The 26,225-nt window shown below is 45.6% G+C and overlaps 1 protein-coding gene across 4 annotated transcripts in view; it reads right to left on the bottom strand.

The window, feature by feature from the left end:
• Positions 1-2,852: 2,852 nt before the first annotated feature.
• pthlha (parathyroid hormone-like hormone a) overlaps positions 2,853-26,225 on the bottom strand; it is a 28,871-nt gene continuing 5,498 nt past the window's right edge. For 3 of the 4 annotated variants that reach the window (XM_071331618.1, XM_071331617.1, XM_071331616.1), the window contains 2 exons: positions 3,931-4,515; positions 2,853-3,816 (listed from right to left, as the gene is read on the bottom strand). In XM_071331618.1, coding sequence (XP_071187719.1) covers positions 3,954-4,515 — 562 coding nt within the window. In that variant the 3' untranslated portion in view covers positions 2,853-3,816; positions 3,931-3,953. The remainder of the gene's footprint in view (positions 3,817-3,930; positions 4,516-26,225) is intronic. The other variant, XM_071331619.1, reaches the window with a different exon arrangement.

The following is a 26,225-nucleotide window of genomic DNA, read 5'->3' as shown; positions in this document are numbered from 1 at the left end:
GTCAGTCAGTTCATTCAACCAGACAGGATGTCAGTCAGTTCAGACAGGAAGTCAGTCAGTTCATTCAACCAGACAGGAAGTCAGTCAGTTCATTCAACCAGACAGGATGTCAGTCAGTTCATTCAACCAGACAGGATGTCAGTCAGTTCATACAAGCAGACAGGATGTGAGTCAGTTCATACGAGCAGACAGGATGTCAGTCAGTTCATACAACCAGACAGGATGTCAGTCATTTCATACAAGCAGACAGGATGTCAGTCAGTTCATACAACCAGACAGGATGTCAGTCAGTTCATACAACCAGACAGGATGTCAGTCAGTTCATACAACCAGACAGGATGTCAGTCTGTTCATACGACCAGACAGGATGTCAGTCAGTTCATACGACCGGACAGGATGTCAGTCAGATCATACAAGCAGACAGGATGTCAGTCAGTTCATACGACCAGACAGGATGTCAGTCAGTTCATACGACCAGACAGGATGTCAGTCAGTTCATACGACCAGACAGGATGTCAGTCAGTTCATACAACCAGACAGGATGTCAGTCAGTTCATTCAACCAGACAGGATGACAGTCAGTTCATACTACCAGACAGGCTGTCAGTCAGTTCATACAACCAGACAGGATGTCAGTCAGTTCATACGACCAGACAGGATGTCAGTCAGTTCATACGAGCAGACAGGATGTCAGTTAGTTCATACGACCAGACAGGATGTCAGTCAGTTCATACGACCAGACAGGATGTCAGTTAGTTCATACAAGCAGACAGGATGTCAGTCAGTTCATACGAGCAGACAGGATGTCAGTTAGTTCATACGACCAGACAGGATGTCAGTCAGTTCATACGACCAGACAGGATGTCAGTTAGTTCATACAAGCAGACAGGATGTCAGTCAGTTCATACGACCAGACAGGATGTCAGTTCATACGACCAGACAGGATGTCAGTCAGTTCATACAAGCAGACAGGATGTCAGTCAGTTCATACAACCAGACAGGATGTCAGTTCATACGACCAGACAGGATGTCAGTCAGTTCATACAACCAGACAGGATGTCAGTCAGTTCATACAACCAGACAGGATGTCAGTCAGTTCATACGACCAGACAGGATGACAGTCAGTTCATACGACCAGACAGGATGTCAGTCAGTTCATACGACCAGACAGGATGTCAGTCAGTTCATACAAGCAGACAGGATGTCAGTCAGTTCATACGAGCAGACAGGATGTCAGTCAGTTCATACGACCAGACAGGATGTCAGTCAGTTCATACGACCAGACAGGATGTCAGTCAGTTCATACGACCAGACAGGATGTCAGTCAGTTCATAGGACCAGACAGGATGTCAGTCAGTTCATACGAGCAGACAGGATGTCAGTCAGTTCATAGGACCAGACAGGATGTCAGTCAGTTCATACAAGCAGACAGGATGTCAGTCAGTTCATACAAGCAGACAGGATGTCAGTCAGTTCATACAAGCAGACAGGATGTCAGTCAGTTCATACAAGCAGACAGGATGTCAGTCAGTTCATACAAGCAGACAGGATGTCAGTCAGTTCATACGACCAGACAGGATGACAGTTACTTCATACGAGCAGACAGGATGTCAGTTCATTCAACCAGACAGGATGTCAGTCAGTTCATTCAAGCATACAGGATGTCAGTTCATTCAACCAGACAGGATGTCAGTCAGTTCATACGAGCAGACAGGATGTCAGTCAGTTCATACAACCGTATGCTTGTCAGTCAGTTCATACGACCAGACAGGATGTCAGTCAGTTCATTCAAGCATACAGGATGTCAGTTCATTCAACCAGACAGGATGTCAGTCAGTTCATACGAGCAGACAGGATGCCAGTCAGTTCATACGACCAGACAGGATGTCAGTCAGTTCATACTACCAGACAGGATGTCAGTCAGTTCATACGACCAGACAGGATGTCAGTCAGTTCATACTACCAGACAGGATGTCAGTCAGTTCATACGAGCAGACAGGATGTCAGTTCATACAACCAGACAGGATGTCAGTCAGTTCATACTACCAGACAGGATGTCAGTCAGTTCATACTACCAGACAGGATGTCAGTCAGTTCATACGACCAGACAGGATGTCAGTCAGTTCATACTACCAGACAGGATGTCAGTCAGTTCATACTAGCAGACAGGATGTCAGTCAGTTCATACTAGCAGACAGGATGTCAGTCAGTTCATACAACCAGACAGGATGTCAGTCAGTTCATACGAGCAGACAGGATGTCAGTCAGTTCATACTAGCAGACAGGATGTCAGTCAGTTCATACAACCAGACAGGATGTCAGTCAGTTCATACGACCAGACAGGATGTCAGTCAGTTCATACTACCAGACAGGATGTCAGTCAGTTCATACTAGCAGACAGGATGTCAGTCAGTTCATACTAGCAGACAGGATGTCAGTCAGTTCATACAACCAGACAGGATGTCAGTCAGTTCATACGAGCAGACAGGATGTCAGTCAGTTCATACAACCAGACAGGATGTCAGTCAGTTCATACGACCAGACAGGATGTCAGTCAGTTCATACTACCAGACAGGATGTCAGTCAGTTCATACTAGCAGACAGGATGTCAGTCAGTTCATACTAGCAGACAGGATGTCAGTCAGTTCATACAACCAGACAGGATGTCAGTCAGTTCATACGAGCAGACAGGATGCCAGTCAGTTCATACGACCAGACAGGATGTCAGTCAGTTCATACAACCAGACAGGATGTCAGTCAGTTCATACAACCAGACAGGATGTCAGTCAGTTCATACGACCAGACAGGATGTCAGTCAGACACATAGCAAAGACACAACACACTCAGAGGAGATATTGTCAAATGTTTAATCCATTCAATACAGGGTCTCTCAGTGCAAGTGCCAAACAACGATAGGAAGTTGTTGCATTGTGTTCAGGTTATGTACAGGCCCGAGTGAACTTTGAACTTAGGACAGCATTCAGAAGCATAACAGGAGAAAGACAAGATGGTTCCCAGTGGACCAACTGATGAAGACGGAGGGGGGGGTTGAAGCACAATGTACAGAGGTTAGGGGTCAAGGGGTTGAGGACAGCTGGGTCGTCCTGGGTCGTGTTCACTAGGTATCGAACTGTAGAGACTCATCTGGAACGGGGACGGACTTGCTGGACTTACGTCCAATAAGAAATGCTCATTTTTTTGTTTTCCGTTTTTTTTTTTGTAAAACATTTTGAAACATTTTCCATAGTGTGCCTATTGAACACGCCCCTCCCTGGTCAACAGCCGACTAAATTAGACATCTGTGGGCCAGTCAGAGCGAAGCGGACGAGTCATGTGATCATTATAGAACCATGCAGAGAAGGAGCCTAGTTAACACGGAGGACCAACAATGCTTTCTTCATTTCAATCAACCACAAAAAGTCAATTAACAAAATGACTTGTATATATATATATATTTATATATCTAAAAGTGCATTATGGTACAAAAATATAGATGGTCAGCAGCACCTCGATACATTTACAAAATAAATACACCGTTCAAACAAAATAAATTACAGCAAAATCTGACATTAATAATAATTGGCATAGTCCTAACAAAACAGAACAGAACAGGAAGGATTTCACAATTATTAAATTATGTTGCTCCACGGAGCGAGCATCTGTAATTTTTTATTGTCTTCGTCATTATCCCTTATAGTCTGGTACGTATTTACAGAAAATAAATATTTCCTTATTTTTTTACTTTCCAAACAATCACTATCACAGAACCCCTGCGACAGGAGCGTCTGGGTGTCCATCTGAATGTCCTCAGGGTTTTCTGAAACACAGAAAGAGAGAAAGACGTTAGTTCACTGTAAGGTAGACATTCACTGAGCAATCTATCACCCAGAACCAACAACAACAACATCAACAACATCAGGTGTTTGTTTACCTTAGTCAGAGTGTGACAGTGTTCTAGTGCAGCGCCCCCGTCAGGCCGAAGAAAGGCCCTCTCCACTCCAGGTGGTACCCATTCCCAGGCTCCTCCCCTTCCTGCGCCCAGCCCAGTGAGCGCGCCCGCCTCTTCCTCTTCTCCCCCCCGTCCCTCCTCTCCCCCTCCCTCCTCTCCCCCTCCCTCCTCTTCCCATTCCTCCCTTTCTTTTTCTTCCCCTCCTTGGGCTTCCGCGCCCCGTCTTTGTCTTTGTATGTTTGCGACATGTTGGTCTCCTGCGGCAGGTTGGTTCCCTCCTCCTCCATATGGAAGTTGATGGGAAGGTTCTTGGTGCCCCCTGGAGGTTTGGGGTGGAGGTGCAGGGTACCCCCCGTTGTGCCCAATCCCGGGCTGACCCCTACCCCGGCCCCCGGTAGTCCCAGCCCCACCCCGGCTCCGCTGCTGACCACCGGGCGGGCGGGCAGCTCCCTGATCTCAGCCGTATGGACCTCGTGCAGCAGCTCTTGGAGCCACATGCGACGCTTGAAATCCTGCAGCGTCCGGCCCTTATCATGCATCAGCTGGGCGTGGGTCACCGAGCGCTTCCTAGGAGAGGAGAGAGGAGAGAGAGAGAGACAGAGAGAGAGAGAGACAGAGAGAGAGAGAGAGAGAGGGAGAGAGAGAGACACAGAGAGAGAGAGACAGAGAGAGAGAGAGAGAGACAGAGAGAGAGAGGGAGAGAGAGAGAGGGAGAGAGAGAGAGAGAGAGAGAGAGAGAGAACAGGAGGAGGACGGTTAAAACTGGGACATTGAACTTAGATCACAGAAGATTGAGAAACACAGACATTAGACTTTAGTTTTTCAGTTTTGTTTTCCCACCACCGTGTGCTCTCAGGTTTCCAATAGATGTCTCTGACATGAGAACAACACTGTAAAGAGGCGACAGATAAACCTGTTCCCTGCAACACCATGTTAGTAGCCTGGAAATACAACTAAAAAGGGTTGTGAAATGTGTAATCACTATGAGCGATACACCAGCCAGAGAAATATCTCAACGTTGGCATTGGCTCTTATTCAGTCCACAGTGTTCTGGTTCTTATTCAGTCCACAGTGTTCTGGTTCTTATTCAGTCCACAGTGTTCTGGTTCTTATTCAGTCCACAGTGTTCTGGTTCTTATTCAGTCCAAAGTGTTCTGGCTCTTATTCAGTCCACAGTGTTCTGGTTCTTATTCAGTCCACAGTGTTCTGGTTCTTATTCAGTCCACAGTGTTCTGATTCTTATTCAGTCCACAGTGTTCTGGTTCTTATTCAGTCCACAGTGTTCTGGCTCTTATTCAGTCCACAGTGTTCTGGCTCTTATTCAGTCCACAGTGTTCTGGCTCTTATTCAGTCCACAGTGTTCTGGCTCTTATTCAGTCCACAGTGTTCTGGTTCTTATTCAGTCCACAGTGTTCTGGTTCTTATTCAGTCCACAGTGTTCTGGTTCTTATTCAGTCCACAGTGTTCTGGCTCTGACTCAGTCCACAGTGTTCTGGTTCTTATTCAGTCCCCAGTGTTCTGGCTCTGACTCAGTCCACAGTGTTCTGGTTCTTATTCAGTCCACAGTGTTCTGGTTCTTATTCAGTCCACAGTGTTCTGGCTCTGACTCAGTCCACAGTGTTCTGGCTCTTATTCAGTCCACAGTGTTCTGGTTCTTATTCAGTCCACAGTGTTCTGGCTCTGACTCAGTCCACAGTGTTCTGGCTCTGACTCAGTCCACAGTGTTCTGGCTCTTATTCAGTCCCCAGTGTTCTGGCTCTGACTCAGTCCACAGTGTTCTGGTTCTTATTCAGTCCACAGTGTTCTGGTTCTTATTCAGTCCACAGTGTTCTGGCTCTGACTCAGTCCACAGTGTTCTGGCTCTTATTCAGTCCACAGTGTTCTGGCTCTTATTCAGTCCACAGTGTTCTGGCTCTGACTCAGTCCACAGTGTTCTGGCTCTGACTCAGTCCACAGTGTTCTGGCTCTGGTCCCCAGTGTTCTGGCTCTGACTCAGTCCACAGTGTCCTGGTCTGCTCTGTAAACATACTGAAAGGCACGGCCTTGGTCCGGCTGTATTAACGACCCCCACCACAACTGTAATTAGTCCAGTCCTCTCACGACCTCAAACTGACAGGAGTGAAGCCTCTCTGCTCTACTCCGGTGTAGAGTTGGATAGAAACAGGGACACTCTCCAAACGTCTTGAAACAATTTACACATTTCAACACTCTTGATCTTTCACATGCCAAAGTAAAGTATAACTTGCTGTTATTTTTTTTTTAAACGTTCACGCTTTCAGTCAGACCGAGATCCACGGTCCAGATCTGGAGTACGGGGGCGGGGGCATTCAACGTGTCTCCACTACGGGGGCGGGGGCATTCAACGTGTCTCCACTAGGGGGGGGGGCATTCAACGTGTCTCCACTAGGGGGGGGGAATTCAACGTGTCTCCACTAGGGGGGGGGGGGGGCATTCAACGTGTCTCCACTAGGGGGGGGGGGGGGCATTCAACGTGTCTCCACTAGGGGGGGGGGGGCATTCAACGTGTCTCCACTAGGGGGGGGGGGGCATTCAACGTGTCTCCACTAGGGGGGGGGGGGGGGGCATTCAACGTGTCTCCACTAGGGGGCGGGGGGGGGCATTCAACGTGTCTCCACTAGGGGGTCAGTCTAAATGAACATGTCTCCACTAGGGGGTCAGTCTAAATGAACATGTCTCCACTAGGGGGTCAGTCTATATGAACATGTCTCCACTAGGGGGTCAGTCTATATGAACATGTCTCCACTAGGGGGTCAGTCTATATGAACATGTCTCCACTAGGGGGTCAGTCTATATGAACATGTCTCCACTAGGGGGTCAGTCTATATGAACATGTCTCCACTAGGGGGTCAGTCTAAATGAACATGTCTCCACTAGGGGGTCAGTCTATATGAACATGTCTCCACTAGGGGGTCAGTCTATATGAACATGTCTCCACTAGGGGGTCAGTCTATATGAACATGTCTCCACTAGGGGGTCAGTCTATATGAACATGTCTCCACTAGGGGGTCAGTCTAAATGAACATGTCTCCACTAGGGGGTCAGTCTATATGAACATGTCTCCACTAGGGGGTCAGTCTATATGAACATGTCTCCACTAGGGGGTCAGTCTATATGAACATGTCTCCACTAGGGGGTCAGTCTATATGAACATGTCTCCACTAGGGGGTCAGTCTATATGAACATGTCTCCACTAGGGGGTCAGTCTATATGAACATGTCTCCACTAGGGGGTCAGTCTATATGAACATGTCTCCACTAGGGGGTCAGTCTAAATGAACATGTCTCCACTAGGGGGGTCAGTCTATATGAACATGTCTCCACTAGGGGGTCAGTCTATATGAACATGTCTCCACTAGGGGGTCAGTCTATATGAACATGTCTCCACTAGGAACCACAACCCCTAACCCTAGAGACACAACCCTAGAGACACAACAGTAGTTATACTGACCACAACCCATAACAGCCTTGATCAAGACTACCGAACAACACAGCCTTGATCAAGACTACAGAACAACACAGCCTTGATCAAGACTACAGAACAACACAGCCTTGATCAAGACTACCAAACAACACAGCCTTGATCAAGACTACAGAACAACACAGCCTTGGTCAAGACTACAGAACAACACAGCATTGATCAAGACTACAGAACAACACAGGCTTGGTCAAGACTACCGAACAACACAGCCTTGGTAAAGACTACAGAACAACACAGCCTTGGTCAAGACTACAGAACAACACAGCATTGACCAAGACTACAGAACAACACAGCCTTGATCAAGACTACAGAACAACACAGCCTTGGTCAAGACTACAGAACAACACAGCCTTGGTCAAGACTACCGAACAACACAGCCTTGGTCAAGACTACAGAACAACACAGCATTGATCAAGACTACAGAACAACACAGCCTTGGTCAAGACTACCGAACAACACAGCCTTGGTAAAGACTACAGAACAACACAGCCTTGGTCAAGACTACAGAACAACACAGCCTTGATCAAGACTACAGAACAACACAGCCTTGATCAAGACTACAGAACAACACAGCCTTGATCAAGACTACAGAACAACACAGCCTTGATCAAGACTACAGAACAACACAGCCTTGACCAAGACTACAGAACAACACAGCCTTGATCAAGACTACAGAACAACACAGCCTTGGTCAAGACTACAGAACAACACAGCCTTGGTCAAGACTACCGAACAACACAGCCTTGGTCAAGACTACAGAACAACACAGCATTGATCAAGACTACAGAACAACACAGCCTTGGTCAAGACTACCGAACAACACAGCCTTGGTAAGACTACAGAACAACACAGCCTTGGTCAAGACTAAAGAACAACACAGCCTTGATCAAGACTACAGAACAACACAGCCTTGATCAAGACTACAGAACAACACAGCCTTGGTCAAGACTACAGAACAACACAGCCTTGATCAAGACTACCGAACAACACAGCCTTGATCAAGACTACCGAACAACACAGCCTTGGTCAAGACTACAGAACAACACAGCCTTGGTAAAGATTACTACCAGGTAAGGACTCTTAGTTTGTTTGTGTGCTGTAGTCTGCCAACACAACACTCCCTGTACACTATCTGTCAACAACTGGCAACAACGCCGATGAAGCTGATCAAGACCATTTGTTTTGTTCCAGACCTCGTAGCAGGTAAGAGCCATGTATTTGTTTGCTTGCTGGTTGACAACGCAACAGTTATTGTCCAATATCAGTCAACTATTATCCGTGTCTCCACGATGCTAATCTCCTTGACCTTCAGTATGAGATGATTCATAGCAGAGAGAGAGAGGGAGAGACAGAGAGAGAGAGAGAGAGAGAGAGACAGAGAGAGAGAGAGAGAGAGAGAGAGAGAGAGAGAGAGAGAGAGAGAGAGAGAGAGAGAGAGAGAGAGAGAGAGAGAGAGAGAGAGTGTTTCCACCGGGATGTCAGATCAGCCTGCTCGCTGCCAAACACGAAGAGATGACTTTTCCTTTCTTTAGGAAAATCCCCTTTTTCCCCCCTTTCGGAGAGAGCAGCAGCATCCACTAACTAATCCCTAGTGTCACAGAGGCATCGTGCTGTGTTCAAGAGCATTGGGAAACGGTGGCACTCCAAAAAAGAAAAGGACAACAGTACGTAATTTTGTCCGCCGTTTCCCAAAGTTCTTGAACTTGGGTTTTCATTTGAAGTCGTTGTCATATATGGCAACCCCAGTTATTAAAGAGAGATGCATCATACTCTTTACCAACACAGCTGGAGTATCTATAGTTTACCAACACAGCTGGAGTATCTATGGTTTACCAACACAGCTGGAGTATCTATAGTTTACCAACACAGCTGGAGTATCTATAGTTTACCAACACAGCTGGAGTATCTATGGTTAACCAACACAGCTGGAGTATCTATGGTTTACCAACACAGCTGGAGTATCTATGGTTTACCAACACAGCTGGAGTATCTATGGTTTACCAACACAGCTGGAGTATCTATAGTTTACCAACACAGCTGGAGTATCTTTGGTTTACCAACACAGCTGGAGTATCTATAGTTTACCAACACAGCTGGAGTATCTATAGTTTACCAACACAGCTGGAGTATCTATGGTTTACCAACACAGCTGGAGTATCTATGGTTTACCAACACGGCTGGAGTATCTATAGTTTACCAACACAGCTGGAGTATCTATGGTTTACCAACACAGCTGGAGTATCTATGGTTTACCAACACAGCTGGAGTATCTATAGTTTACCAACACAGCTGGAATATCTATGGTTTACCAACACAGCTGGAGTATCTATAGTTTACCAACACAGCTGGAATATCTATAGTTTACCAACACAACTGGAGTATCTATGGTTTACCAACACAGCTGGAGTATCTATGGTTTACCAACACAGCTGGAGTATCTATGGTTTACCAACACAGCTGGAGTATCTATGGTTTACCAACACAGCTGGAGTATCTATAGTTTACCAACACAGCTGGAGTATCTATAGTTTACCAACACAGCTGGAGTATCTATGGTTTACCAACACAGCTGGAGTATCTATAGTTTACCAACACAGCTGGAGTATCTATGGTTTACCAACACAGCTGGAGTATCTATAGTTTACCAACACAGCTGGAGTATCTATAGTTTACCAACACAGCTGGAGTATCTATAGTTTACCAACACAGCTGGAGTATCTATAGTTTACCAACACAGCTGGAGTATCTATGGTTTACCAACACAGCTGGAGTATCTATAGTTTACCAACACAGCTGGAGTATCTATAGTTTACCAACACAGCTGGAGTATCTATAGTTTACCAACACAGCTGGAGTATCTATGGTTTACCAACACAGCTGGAGTATCTATGGTTTACCAACACAGCTGGAGTATCTATAGTTTACCAACACAGCTGGAGTATCTATAGTTTACCAACACAGCTGGAGTATCTTTGGTTTACCAACACAGCTGGAGTATCTATAATTTACCAACACAGCTGGAGTATCTATAGTTTACCAACACAGCTGGAGTATCTATGGTTTACCAACACAGCTGGAGTATCTATAGTTTACCAACACAGCTGGAGTATCTATGGTTTACCAACACAGCTGGAGTATCTATGGTTTACCAACACAGCTGGAGTATCTATGGTTAACCAACACAGCTGGAGTATCTATGGTTTACCAACACAGCTGGAGTATCTATAGTTTACCAACACAGCTGGAGTATCTATGGTTAACCAACACAGCTGGAGTATCTATGGTTTACTAACACAGCTGGAGTATCTATAGTTTACCAACACAGCTGGAGTATCTATGGTTTACCAACACAGCTGGAGTATCTATGGTTTACCAACACAGCTGGAGTATCTATGGTTTACCAACACAGCTGGAGTATCTATGGTTTACCAACACAGCTGGAGTATCTATAGTTTACCAACACAGCTGGAGTATCTATGGTTTACCAACACAGCTGGAGTATCTATGGTTTACCAACACAGCTGGAGTATCTATGGTTTACCAACACAGCTGGAGTATCTATAGTTTACCAACACAGCTGGAATAGTTATGGTTTACCAACACAGCTGGAGTATCTATAGTTTACCAACACAGCTGGAATATCTATAGTTTACCAACACAGCTGGAGTATCTATGGTTTACCAACACAGCTGGAGTATCTATGGTTTACCAACACAGCTGGAGTATCTATGGTTTACCAACACAGCTGGAGTATCTATAGTTTACTAACACAGCTGGAGTATCTATAGTTTACCAACACAGCTGGAGTATCTATGGTTTACCAACACAGCTGGAGTATCTATGGTTTACCAACACAGCTGGAGTATCTATGGTTTACCAACACAGCTGGAGTATCTATAGTTTACCAACACAGCTGGAGTATCTATGGTTTACCAACACAGCTGGAGTATCTATGGTTTACCAACACAGCTGGAGTATCTATGGTTTACCAACACAGCTGGAGTATCTATAGTTTACCAACACAGCTGGAGTATCTATGGTTTACCAACACAGCTGGAGTATCTATAGTTAACCAACACAGCTGGAGTATCTATGGTTTACCAACACAGCTGGAGTATCTATAGTTTACCAACACAGCTGGAGTATCTATGGTTTACCAACACAGCTGGAGTATCTATGGTTTACCAACACAGCTGGAGTATCTATGGTTTACCAACACAGCTGGAGTATCTATAGTTTACCAACACAGCTGGAGTATCTATGGTTTACCAACACAGCTGGAGTATCTATAGTTAACCAACACAGCTGGAGTATCTATGGTTTACCAACACAGCTGGAGTATCTATAGTTTACTAACACAGCTGGAGTATCTATGGTTAACCAACACAGCTGGAGTATCTATGGTTAACCAACACAGCTGGAGTATCTATAGTTTACTAACACAGCTGGAGTATCTATAGTTTACTAACACAGCTGGAGTATCTATGGTTAACCAACACAGCTGGAGTATCTTTGGTTAACCCTAACCCACCTCAGCCCTGATTTAACCCTAACCCAATACACATAACAATTGCACCTAAATCAACCATTATCGGATCATCAAGAACTTCAAGGAGAGCGGTTCAATTGTTGTGAAGAAGGCTTCAGGGCGCCCAAGAATGTCCAGCAAGCGCCAGGACCGTCTCTTAAAGTTGATTCAGCTGCGGGATCGGGGCACCACCAGTACAGAGCTTGCTCAGGAATGGCAGCAGGCAGGTGTGAGTGCATCTGCACGCACAGTGAGGCGAAGAAGTGTCTCAGTGTGTCTCAGTGTTATGTTGTAGTGTCTCAGTGTGATGTTGTAGTGTCTCAGTGTTATGTTGTAGTGTCTCAGTGTGTCTCAGTGTTATGTTGTAGTGTCTCAGTGTGATGTTGTAGTGTCTCAGTGTGTCTCAGTGTGTCTCAGTGTTATGTTGTAGTGTCTCAGTGTTATATTGTAGTGTCTCAGTGTGTCTCAGTGTTATGTTGTAGTGTCTCAGTGTGATGTTGTAGTGTATCAGTGTGTCTCAGTGTTATGTTGTAGTGTCTCAGTGTGATGTTGTAGTGTCTCAGTGTCTCAGTGTGATGTTGTAGTGTCTCAGTGTGTCTCAGTGTTATGTTGTAGTGTCTCAGTGTGTCTCAGTGTTATATTGTAGTGTCTCAGTGTGTCTCAGTGTTATGTTGTAGTGTCTCAGTGTGTCTCAGTGTTATGTTGTAGTGTCTCAGTGTGATGTTGTAGTGTCTCAGTGTGTCTCAGTGTTATGTTGTAGTGTCTCAGTGTGATGTTGTAGTGTCTCAGTGTGTCTCAGTGTTATGTTGTAGTGTCTCAGTGTTATGTTGTAGTGTCTCAGTGTGTCTCAGTGTTATGTTGTAGTGTCTCAGTGTGTCTCAGTGTTATGTTGTAGTGTCTCAGTGTTATGTTGTAGTGTCTCAGTGTGTCTCAGTGTGTCTCAGTGTTATGTTGTAGTGTCTTAGTGTGTTTCAGTGTGTCTCAGTGTTATATTGTAGTGTATCAGTGTGTCTCAGTGTTATGTTGTAGTGTATCAGTGTGTCTCAGTGTTATGTTGTAGTGTCTCAGTGTGTCTCAGTGTTATGTTGTAGTGTCTCAGTGTGTCTCAGTGTTATGTTGTAGTGTCTCAGTGTGTCTCAGTGTTATGTTGTAGTGTCTCAGTGTGATGTTGTAGTGTCTCAGTGTCTCAGTGTTATGTTGTAGTGTCTCAGTGTGTCTCAGTGTTATGTTGTAGTGTCTCAGTGTTATATTGTAGTGTCTCAGTGTGTCTCAGTGTTATGTTGTAGTGTCTCAGTGTGTCTCAGTGTTATGTTGTAGTGTCTCAGTGTTATGTTGTAGTGTCTCAGTGTTATATTGTAGTGTATCAGTGTGTCTCAGTGTTATGTTGTAGTGTCTCAGTGTGATGTTGTAGTGTCTCAGTGTTATGTTGTAGTGTCTCAGTGTGTCTCAGTGTGTCTCAGTGTTATGTTGTAGTGTCTCAGTGTGATGTTGTAGTGTCTCAGTGTTATGTTGTAGTGTCTCAGTGTTATATTGTAGTGTCTCAGTGTGTCTCAGTGTTATGTTGTAGTGTCTCAGTGTGATGTTGTAGTGTCTCAGTGTGTCTCAGTGTGTCTCAGTGGTATGTTGTAGTGTCTCAGTGTTATATTGTAGTGGCTCAGTGTGTCTCAGTGTTATGTTGTAGTGTCTCAGTGTGATGTTGTAGTGTATCAGTGTGTCTCAGTGTTATGTTGTAGTGTCTCAGTGTTATATTGTAGTGTATCAGTGTGTCTCAGTGTTATGTTGTAATGTCTCAGTGTGTCTCAGTGTTATGTTGTAGTGTCTCAGTGTGTCTCAGTGTTATGTTGTAGTGTCTCAGTGTGATGTTGTAGTGTCTCAGCGTGTCTCAGTGTTATGTTGTAGTGTCTCAGTGTGTCTCAGTGTTATGTTGTAGTGTCTCAGTGTTATGTTGTAGTGTCTCAGTGTGTCTCAGTGTTATGTTGTAGTGTCTCAGTGTGTCTCAGTGTGATGTTGTAGTGTCTCAGTGTGTCTCAGTGTTATGTTGTAGTGTCTCAGTGTGTCTCAGTGTTATGTTGTAGTGTCTCAGTGTGTCTCAGTGTTATGTTGTAGTGTCTCAGTGTCTTTCAGTGTTATGTTGTAGTGTCTCAGTGTGTCTCAGTGTTATGTTGTAGTGTCTCAGTGTGTCTCAGTGTTATGTTGTAGTGTCTCAGTGTATATCAGTGTTATGTTGTAGTGTCTCAGTGTGTCTCAGTGTTATGTTGTAGTGTCTCAGTGTGATGTTGTAGTGTCTCAGTGTGTCTCAGTGTTATGTTGTAGTGTCTCAGTGTGTCTCAGTGTTATGTTGTAGTGTCTCAGTGTGTCTCAGTGTTATGTTGTAGTGTCTCAGTGTGTCTCAGTGTTATGTTGTAGTGTCTCAGTGTGTCTCAGTGTTATGTTGTAGTGTCTCAGTGTGATGTTGTAGTGTCTCAGTGTGTCTCAGTGTGATGTTGTAGTGTCTCAGTGTGTCTCAGTGTTATGTTGTAGTGTCTCAGTGTATATCACTGTTGTGTTGTATTAAAGGCTGTTTCTGCTGTGTGTCTGCTGAGTAGTTGGTGACGTGGGTACTGTAGTTCTTATGGCAAAACGGTCTATTTGTTCTAAGGACAATTTCTGTGAATCTCCAGAACAACGATATGTCCAAGCTGTACCCTGACCACTAGACCAGTTAGTTTCAGATATGTCCAAGCTGTACCCTGACCACTAGGACCAGTTAGTTTCAGATATGTCCAAGCTGTACCCTGACCACTAGACCAGTTAGTTTCAGATATGTCCAAGCTGTACCCTGACCACTAGGACCAGTTAGTTTCAGATATGTCCAAGCTGTACCCTGACCACTAGGGCCAGTTAGTTTCAGATATGTCCAAGCTGTACCCTGACCACTAGGACCAGTTAGTTTCAGATATGTCCAAGCTGTACCCTGACCACTAGACCAGTTAGTTCCAGATATGTCCAAGCTGTACCCTGACCACTAGGACCAGTTAGTTTCAGATATGTCCAAGCTGTACCCTGACCACTAGACCAGTTAGTTTCAGATATGTCCAAGCTGTACCCTGACCACTAGGACCAGTTAGTTTCAGATATGTCCAAGCTGTACCCTGACCACTAGACCAGTTAGTTTCAGATATGTCCAAGCTGTACCCTGACCACTAGACCAGTTAGTTTCAGATATGTCCAAGCTGTACCCTGACCACTAGACCAGTTAGTTTCAGATATGTCCAAGCTGTACCCTGACCACTAGGACCAGTTAGTTTCAGATATGTCCAAGCTGTACCCTGACCACTAGACCAGTTAGTTTCAGATATGTCCAAGCTGTACCCTGACCACTAGACCAGTTAGTTTCAGATATGTCCAAGCTGTACCCTGACCACTAGACCAGTTAGTTTCAGATATGTCCAAGCTGTACCCTGACCACTAGACCAGTTAGTTTCAGATGTGTCCAAGCTGTACCCTGACCACTAGACCAGTTAGTTTCAGATATGTCCAAGCTGTACCCTGACCACTAGGACCAGTTAGTTTCAGATATGTCCAAGCTGTACCCTGACCACTAGACCAGTTAGTTTCAGATATGTCCAAGCTGTACCCTGACCACTAGGACCAGTTAGTTTCAGATATGTCCAAGCTGTACCCTGACCACTAGACCAGTTAGTTTCAGATATGTCCAAGCTGTACCCTGACCACTAGACCAGTTAGTTTCAGATATGTCCAAGCTGTACCCTGACCACTAGGCCAGTTAGTTTCAGATATGTCCAAGCTGTACCCTGACCACTAGGACCAGTTAGTTTCAGATATGTCCAAGCTGTACCCTGACCACTAGGACCAGTTAGTTTCAGATATGTCCAAGCTGTACCCTGACCACTAGACCAGTTAGTGTCAGATATGTCCAAGCTGTACCCTGACCACTAGACCAGTTAGTTTCAGATATGTCCAAGCTGTACCCTGACCACTAGACCAGTTAGTTTCAGATATGTCCAAGCTGTACCCTGACCACTAGGACCAGTTAGTTTCAGATATGTCCAAGCTGTACCCTGACCACTAGACCAGTTAGTTTCAGATATGTCCAAGCTGTACCCTGACCACTAGACCAGTTAGTTTCAGATATGTCCAAGCTGTACCCTGACCACTAGGACCAGTTAGTTTCAGATATGTCCAAGCTGTACCCTGACCACTAGGACCAGTTAGTTTCAGATATGTCCAAGCTGTACCCTGACCACTAGACCAGTTAGTTTCAGATATGTCCAAGCTGTACCCTGACCACTAGGACCAGTTAGTTTCAGATATGTCCAAGCTGTACCCTGACCACTAGACCAGTTAGTTTCAGATATGTCCAAGCTGTACCCTGACCACTAGGACCAGTTAGTTTCAGATATGTCCAAGCTGTACCCTGACCACTAGGACCAGTTAGTTTCAGATATGTCCAAGCTGTACCCTGACCACTAGACCAGTTAGTTTCAGATATGTCCAAGCTGTACCCTGACCACTAGGACCAGTTAGTTTCAGATATGTCCAAGCTGTACCCTGACCACTAGACCAGTTAGTTTCAGATATGTCCAAGCTGTACCCTGACCACTAGACCAGTTAGTTTCAGATATGTCCAAGCTGTACCCTGACCACTAGACCAGTTAGTTTCAGATATGTCCAAGCTGTACCCTGACCACTAGACCAGTTAGTTTCAGATATGTCCAAGCTGTACCCTGACCACTAGACCAGTTAGTTTCAGATATGTCCAAGCTGTACCCTGACCACTAGGACCAGTTAGTTTCAGATATGTCCAAGCTGTACCCTGACCACTAGACCAGTTAGTTTCAGATATGTCCAAGCTGTACCCTGACCACTAGACCAGTTAGTTTCAGATATGTCCAAGCTGTACCCTGACCACTAGACCAGTTAGTTTCAGATATGTCCAAGCTGTACCCTGACCACTAGGACCAGTTAGTTTCAGATATGTCCAAGCTGTACCCTGACCACTAGACCAGTTAGTTTCAGATATGTCCAAGCTGTACCCTGACCACTAGACCAGTTAGTTTCAGATATGTCCAAGCTGTACCCTGACCACTAGACCAGTTAGTTTCAGATATGTCCAAGCTGTACCCTGACCACTAGGACCAGTTAGTTTCAGATGTGTCCAAGCTGTACCCTGACCACTAGACCAGTTAGTTTCAGATATGTCCAAGCTGTACCCTGACCACTAGGACCAGTTAGTTTCAGATATGTCCAAGCTGTACCCTGACCACTAGACCAGTTAGTTTCAGATATGTCCAAGCTGTACCCTGACCACTAGGACCAGTTAGTTTCAGATATGTCCAAGCTGTACCCTGACCACTAGACCAGTTAGTTTCAGATATGTCCAAGCTGTACCCTGACCACTAGGACCAGTTAGTTTCAGATATGTCCAAGATGTACCCTGACCACTAGGACCAGTTAGTTTCAGATGTGTCCAAGCTGTACCCTGACCACTAGACCAGTTAGTTTCAGATATGTCCAAGCTGTACCCTGACCACTAGACCAGTTAGTTTCAGATATGTCCAAGCTGTACCCTGACCACTAGACCAGTTAGTTTCAGATATGTCCAAGCTGTACCCTGACCACTAGGACCAGTTAGTTTCAGATATGTCCAAGCTGTACCCTGACCACTAGACCAGTTAGTTTCAGATATGTCCAAGCTGTACCCTGACCACTAGACCAGTTAGTTTCAGATATGTCCAAGCTGTATCCTGACCACTAGACCAGTTAGTTTCAGATATGTCCAAGCTGTACCCTGACCACTAGGCCAGTTAGTTTCAGATATGTCCAAGCTGTACCCTGACCACTAGGACCAGTTAGTTTCAGATATGTCCAAGCTGTACCCTGACCACTAGACCAGTTAGTTTCAGATATGTCCAAGCTGTACCCTGACCACTAGACCAGTTAGTTTCAGATATGTCCAAGCTGTACCCTGACCACTAGGGCCAGTTAGTTTCAGATATGTCCAAGCTGTACCCTGACCACTAGGGCCAGTTAGTTTCAGATATGTCCAAGCTGTACCCTGACCACTAGGGCCAGTTAGTTTCAGATATGTCCAAGCTGTACCCTGACCACTAGGACCAGTTAGTTTCAGATATGTCCAAGCTGTACCCTGACCACTAGACCAGTTAGTTTCAGATATGTCCAAGCTGTACCCTGACCACTAGACCAGTTAGTTTCAGATATGTCCAAGCTGTACCCTGACCACTAGACCAGTTAGTTTCAGATATGACCAAGCTGTACCCTGACCACTAGACCAGTTAGTTTCAGATATGTCCAAGCTGTACCCTGACCACTAGGACCAGTTAGTTTCAGATATGTCCAAGCTGTACCCTGACCACTAGGACCAGTTAGTTTCAGATATGTCCAAGCTGTACCCTGACCACTAGACCAGTTAGTTTCAGATATGTCCAAGCTGTACCCTGACCACTAGGACCAGTTAGTTTCAGATATGTCCAAGCTGTACCCTGACCACTAGACCAGTTAGTTTCAGATATGTCCAAGCTGTACCCTGACCACTAGACCAGTTAGTTTCAGATATGTCCAAGCTGTACCCTGACCACTAGACCAGTTAGTGTCAGATATGTCCAAGCTGTACCCTGACCACTAGACCAGTTAGTTTCAGATATGTCCAAGCTGTACCCTGACCACTAGACCAGTTAGTTTCAGATATGTCCAAGCTGTACCCTGACCACTAGACCAGTTAGTTTCAGATATGTCCAAGCTGTACCCTGACCACTAGACCAGTTAGTTTCAGATATGTCCAAGCTGTACCCTGACCACTAGACCAGTTAGTTTCAGATATGTCCAAGCTGTACCCTGACCACTAGGACCAGTTAGTTTCAGATATGTCCAAGCTGTACCCTGACCACTAGGACCAGTTAGTTTCAGATATGTCCAAGCTGTACCCTGACCACTAGGACCAGTTAGTTTCAGATATGTCCAAGCTGTACCCTGACCACTAGACCAGTTAGTTTCAGATATGTCCAAGCTGTACCCTGACCACTAGACCAGTTAGTTTCAGATATGTCCAAGCTGTACCCTGACCACTAGACCAGTTAGTTTCAGATATGACCAAGCTGTACCCTGACCACTAGACCAGTTAGTTTCAGATATGTCCAAGCTGTACCCTGACCACTAGGACCAGTTAGTTTCAGATATGTCCAAGCTGTACCCTGACCACTAGGACCAGTTAGTTTCAGATATGTCCAAGCTGTACCCTGACCACTAGACCAGTTAGTTTCAGATATGTCCAAGCTGTACCCTGACCACTAGGACCAGTTAGTTTCAGATATGTCCAAGCTGTACCCTGACCACTAGACCAGTTAGTTTCAGATATGTCCAAGCTGTACCCTGACCACTAGACCAGTTAGTTTCAGATATGTCCAAGCTGTACCCTGACCACTAGACCAGTTAGTGTCAGATATGTCCAAGCTGTACCCTGACCACTAGTCCAGTTAGTTTCAGATATGTCCAAGCTGTACCCTGACCACTAGGACCAGTTAGTTTCAGATATGTCCAAGCTGTACCCTGACCACTAGACCAGTTAGTTTCAGATATGTCCAAGCTGTACCCTGACCACTAGACCAGTTAGTTTCAGATATGTCCAAGCTGTACCCTGACCACTAGACCAGTTAGTTTCAGATATGTCCAAGCTGTACCCTGACCACTAGGACCAGTTAGTTTCAGATATGTCCAAGCTGTACCCTGACCACTAGACCAGTTAGTTTCAGATATGTCCAAGCTGTACCCTGACCACTAGACCAGTTAGTTTCAGATATGTCCAAGCTGTACCCTGACCACTAGGACCAGTTAGTTTCAGATATGACCAAGCTGTACCCTGACCACTAGACCAGTTAGTTTCAGATATGTCCAAGCTGTACCCTGACCACTAGGACCAGTTAGTTTCAGATATGTCCAAGCTGTACCCTGACCACTAGACCAGTTAGTTTCAGATATGTCCAAGCTGTACCCTGACCACTAGGACCAGTTAGTTTCAGATATGTCCAAGCTGTACCCTGACCACTAGGACCAGTTAGTTTCAGATATGTCCAAGCTGTACCCTGACCACTAGACCAGTTAGTTTCAGATATGTCCAAGCTGTACCCTGACCACTAGACCAGTTAGTGTCAGATATGTCCAAGCTGTACCCTGACCACTAGGACCAGTTAGTTTCAGATATGTCCAAGCTGTATCCTGACCACTAGACCAGTTAGTTTCAGATATGTCCAAGCTGTACCCTGACCACTAGACCAGTTAGTGTCAGATATGTCCAAGCTGTACCCTGACCACTAGACCAGTTAGTGTCAGATATGTCCAAGCTGTACCCTGACCACTAGACCAGTTAGTTTCAGATATGTCCAAGCTGTACCCTGACCACTAGGACCAGTTAGTTTCAGATATGTCCAAGCTGTACCCTGACCACTAGACCAGTTAGTTTCAGATATGTCCAAGCTGTACCCTGACCACTAGACCAGTTAGTTTCAGATATGTCCAAGCTGTACCCTGACCACTAGACCAGTTAGTTTCAGATATGTCCAAGCTGTACCCTGACCACTAGGACCAGTTAGTTTCAGATGTGTCCAAGCTGTACCCTGACCACTAGACCAGTTAGTTTCAGATATGTCCAAGCTGTACCCTGACCACTAGGACCAGTTAGTTTCAGATATGTCCAAGCTGTACCCTGACCACTAGACCAGTTAGTTTCAGATATGTCCAAGCTGTACCCTGACCACTAGGACCAGTTAGTTTCAGATATGTCCAAGCTGTACCCTGACCACTAGACCAGTTAGTTTCAGATATGTCCAAGCTGTACCCTGACCACTAGACCAGTTAGTTTCAGATATGTCCAAGCTGTACCCTGACCACTAGGCCAGTTAGTTTCAGATATGTCCAAGCTGTACCCTGACCACTAGGACCAGTTAGTTTCAGATATGTCCAAGCTGTACCCTGACCACTAGGACCAGTTAGTTTCAGATATGTCCAAGCTGTACCCTGACCACTAGACCAGTTAGTTTCAGATATGTCCAAGCTGTACCCTGACCACTAGACCAGTTAGTTTCAGATATGTCCAAGCTGTACCCTGACCACTAGGCCAGTTAGTTTCAGATATGTCCAAGCTGTACCCTGACCACTAGACCAGTTAGTGTCAGATATGTCCAAGCTGTACCCTGACCACTAGACCAGTTAGTTTCAGATATGTCCAAGCTGTACCCTGACCACTAGGACCAGTTAGTTTCAGATATGTCTAAGCTGTACCCTGACCACTAGACCAGTTAGTTTCAGATATGTCAAAGCTGTACCCTGACCACTAGACCAGTTAGTTTCAGATATGTCCAAGCTGTACCCTGACCACTAGACCAGTTAGTTTCAGATATGTCCAAGCTGTACCCTGACCACTAGACCAGTTAGTTTCAGATATGTCCAAGCTGTACCCTGACCACTAGGACCAGTTAGTTTCAGATATGTCCAAGCTGTACCCTGACCACTAGGACCAGTTAGTTTCAGATGTGTCCAAGCTGTACCCTGACCACTAGACCAGTTAGTTTCAGATATGTCCAAGCTGTACCCTGACCACTAGACCAGTTAGTTTCAGATATGTCCAAGCTGTACCCTGACCACTAGACCAGTTAGTTTCAGATATGTCCAAGCTGTACCCTGACCACTAGGACCAGTTAGTTTCAGATATGTCCAAGCTGTACCCTGACCACTAGACCAGTTAGTTTCAGATATGTCCAAGCTGTACCCTGACCACTAGACCAGTTAGTTTCAGATATGTCCAAGCTGTACCCTGACCACTAGACCAGTTAGTTTCAGATATGTCCAAGCTGTACCCTGACCACTAGGACCAGTTAGTTTCAGATATGTCCAAGCTGTACCCTGACCACTAGGACCAGTTAGTTTCAGATATGTCCAAGCTGTACCCTGACCACTAGACCAGTTAGTTTCAGATATGTCCAAGCTGTACCCTGACCACTAGACCAGTTAGTTTCAGATATGACCAAGCTGTACCCTGACCACTAGGACCAGTTAGTTTCAGATATGTCCAAGCTGTACCCTGACCACTAGACCAGTTAGTTTCAGATATGTCCAAGCTGTACCCTGACCACTAGGACCAGTTAGTTTCAGATATGTCCAAGCTGTACCCTGACCACTAGACCAGTTAGTTTCAGATATGTCCAAGCTGTACCCTGACCACTAGACCAGTTAGTTTCAGATATGTCCAAGCTGTACCCTGACCACTAGACCAGTTAGTTTCAGATATGTCCAAGCTGTACCCTGACCACTAGACCAGTTAGTTTCAGATATGTCCAAGCTGTACCCTGACCACTAGACCAGTTAGTTTCAGATATGTCCAAGCTGTACCCTGACCACTAGGACCAGTTAGTTTCAGATATGTCCAAGCTGTACCCTGACCACTAGGACCAGTTAGTTTCAGATATGTCCAAGCTGTACCCTGACCACTAGACCAGTTAGTTTCAGATATGTCCAAGCTGTACCCTGACCACTAGGACCAGTTAGTTTCAGATATGTCCAAGCTGTACCCTGACCACTAGGGCCAGTTAGTTTCAGATATGACCAAGCTGTACCCTGACCACTAGGACCAGTTAGTTTCAGATATGTCCAAGCTGTACCCTGACCACTAGACCAGTTAGTTTCAGATATGTCCAAGCTGTACCCTGACCACTAGACCAGTTAGTTTCAGATATGTCCAAGCTGTACCCTGACCACTAGACCAGTTAGTTTCAGATATGACCAAGCTGTACCCTGACCACTAGGACCAGTTAGTTTCAGATATGTCCAAGCTGTACCCTGACCACTAGGACCAGTTAGTTTCAGATATGTCCAAGCTGTACCCTGACCACTAGGACCAGTTAGTTTCAGATATGTCCAAGCTGTACCCTGACCACTAGGACCAGTTAGTTTCAGATATGTCCAAGCTGTACCCTGACCACTAGGACCAGTTAGTTTCAGATATGTCCAAGCTGTACCCTGACCACTAGACCAGTTAGTTTCAGATATGTCCAAGCTGTACCCTGACCACTAGACCAGTTAGTTTCAGATATGTCCAAGCTGTACCCTGACCACTAGACCAGTTAGTTTCAGATATGTCCAAGCTGTACCCTGACCACTAGACCAGTTAGTTTCAGATATGTCCAAGCTGTACCCTGACCACTAGGACCAGTTAGTTTCAGATATGTCCAAGCTGTACCCTGACCACTAGGACCAGTTAGTTTCAGATATGTCCAAGCTGTACCCTGACCACTAGACCAGTTAGTTTCAGATATGTCCAAGCTGTACCCTGACCACTAGGACCAGTTAGTTTCAGATATGTCCAAGCTGTACCCTGACCACTAGGGCCAGTTAGTTTCAGATATGACCAAGCTGTACCCTGACCACTAGGACCAGTTAGTTTCAGATATGTCCAAGCTGTACCCTGACCACTAGACCAGTTAGTTTCAGATATGTCCAAGCTGTACCCTGACCACTAGACCAGTTAGTTTCAGATATGTCCAAGCTGTACCCTGACCACTAGACCAGTTAGTTTCAGATATGTCCAAGCTGTACCCTGACCACTAGGGCCAGTTAGTTTCAGATATGTCCAAGCTGTACCCTGACCACTAGGGCCAGTTAGTTTCAGATATGTCCAAGCTGTACCCTGACCACTAGGGCCAGTTAGTTTCAGATATGTCCAAGCTGTACCCTGACCACTAGGACCAGTTAGTTTCAGATATGACCAAGCTGTACCCTGACCACTAGACCAGTTAGTTTCAGATATGTCCAAGCTGTACCCTGACCACTAGGACCAGTTAGTTTCAGATATGACCAAGCTGTACCCTGACCACTAGACCAGTTAGTTTTACATAAAAGTAAAACCATTGAGTAGCATCCATCATCACACTAAAACTGAAAACATCATGAAAAGTAATATTCTCAATTATTTTCCTTCGAAAAGATTAACATTAGATCAAGGAAAAACTGGTTCAATAATTTATTAATTTCTCCAAGTTCTTCCAAAGCGACGGAGCAGATATTTACTTGTTCAATGCAATAATATCCCGGTAAGAGACTGCCTCCCGTACAGAGAGATGCTTGAAAGGAGCTGTGTTTATATACATACAGATATATGTCCTGTGATTCTCAGGGAGAGTGAAGGGAGGGAACTGAAACAGGCCTGTCTTTGAAAAACGATCTCCCTGTTTTTTCGTTTCTAACCTTTTAATAAAGCCCAACATCAAACACTCCCCAAGGCACAACTAGACGAGAGGAAGGAGGGAAGAGAGGAAAACATGGAGACAAAAAAGAGGGTTGGATACATCCTGATGTGGCATGATTCCAACAGAACAGACTTCCTGTTCTTGGCCTACCTGATGATAATGGTTTCTCTGTGCGGGGTAAAAGGGGGAAAAAAGGAGACAGAGGGAACGAGAGAAGGAAATAGTACACTGTGTTGACTCCTACCCACTAGGCATGTCATTTCTCTGCTCTGTCTGATTGAAGCTCTATCCAAACCTTGGCAGACAGTTTGCTAAAGCTTTAATTTGGCTCCTTATGCTTGGTGGCCCAGGTCCAACACTATCATTAGGGTGAGTCCTGACTCCTGATGCTTGGTGGCCCAGGTCCAACACTATCGTTAGGGTGAGTCCTGACTCCTGAGGCTTGGTGGCCCAGGTCCAACACTATCGTTAGGGTGAGTCCTGACTCCTGAGGCTTGGTGGCCCAGGTCCAACACTATCGTTAGGGTGAGTCCTGACTCCTGATGCTTGGTGGCCCAGGTCCAACACTATCGTTAGGGTGAGTCCTGACTCCTGAGGCTTGGTGGCCCAGGTCCAACACTATCGTTAGGGTGAGTCCTGACTCCTGAGGCTTGGTGGCCCAGGTCCAACACTATCGTTAGGGTGAGTCCTGACTCCTGAGGCTTGGTGGCCCAGGTCCAACACTATCGTTAGGGTGAGTCCTGACTCCTGAGACTTGGTGGCCTAGGTCCAACACTATCGTTAGGGTGAGTCCTGACTCCTGAGGCTTGGTGGCTGGGTTCCAATACATTTGATTGACCCAGTGCTTGTCCTAATTTGAAGCTGTCAACACGGTGTTTGATGTTAGCTGAGATCATACGTGGTCTGGAAGGGGTTAGATAGTGTGGTGGAATACAGTAACTCCATTGTTGAGGACTCACTCTCTGTTGGTTCAGTTTCCAAACCCCTCTGGTAAAATGCTTCACACAATGATAAATTAATAAAAAGATCATGTTCTGGGACAGCACAGGGTTATTCTAGAGAAACAGACAAAAAAGCTTTCACCTTTTGCAATGTTACAAACAAATGTGATTTCACAATCTTTCATTTCATTGGATGCTCCCTACAATCCAACTCCGTTCAGATCACTGCTGACTGTTTCGTCCAGACTGTAACTCACAGACCCCACAGCTCTATCTCCTAACAGTAATGACCTACCAGACCCCACAGCTCTATCTCCTAACAGTAAGGACCTACCAGACCCCACAGCTCTATCTCCTAACAGTAAGGACCTACCAGACCCCACAGCTCTATCTCCTAACAGTAAGGACCTACCAGACCCCACAGCTCTATCTCCTAACAGTAATGACCTACCAGACCCCACAGCTCTATCTCCTAACAGTAAGGACCTACCAGACCCCACAGCTCTATCTCCTAACAGTAAGGACCTACCAGACCCCACAGCTCTATCTCCTAACAGTAAGGACCTACCAGACCCCACAGCTCTATCTCCTAACAGTAATGACCTACCAGACCCCACAGCTCTATCTCCTAACAGTAAGGACCTACCAGACCCCACAGCTCTGTCTCCTAACAGTAGGGACCTACCAGACCCCACAGCTCTGTCTCCTAACAGTAAGGACCTACCAGACTCCACAGCTCTATCTCCTAACAGTAAGGACCTATCAGACCCCACAGCTCTATCTCCTAACAGTAATGACCTACCAGACCCCACAGCTCTGTCTCCTAACAGTAAGGACCTACCAGACCCCACAGCTCTATCTCCTAACAGTAAGGACCTACCAGACCCCACAGCTCTGTCTCCTAACAGTAAGGACCTACCAGACCCCACAGCTCTATCTCCTAACAGTAATGACCTACCAGACCCCACAGCTCTATCTCCTAACAGTAAGGACCTACCAGACCCCACAGCTCTATCTCCTAACAGTAAGGACCTACCAGACCCCACAGCTCTATCT

This window comes from Salvelinus alpinus, chromosome 11 (assembly GCF_045679555.1).
Source record: "Salvelinus alpinus chromosome 11, SLU_Salpinus.1, whole genome shotgun sequence".
NCBI lineage: Eukaryota > Metazoa > Chordata > Actinopteri > Salmoniformes > Salmonidae > Salvelinus > Salvelinus alpinus.
Note: the sequence above shows the minus strand (reverse complement) of the source record. Positions and strands in the feature narration are given on the sequence as shown.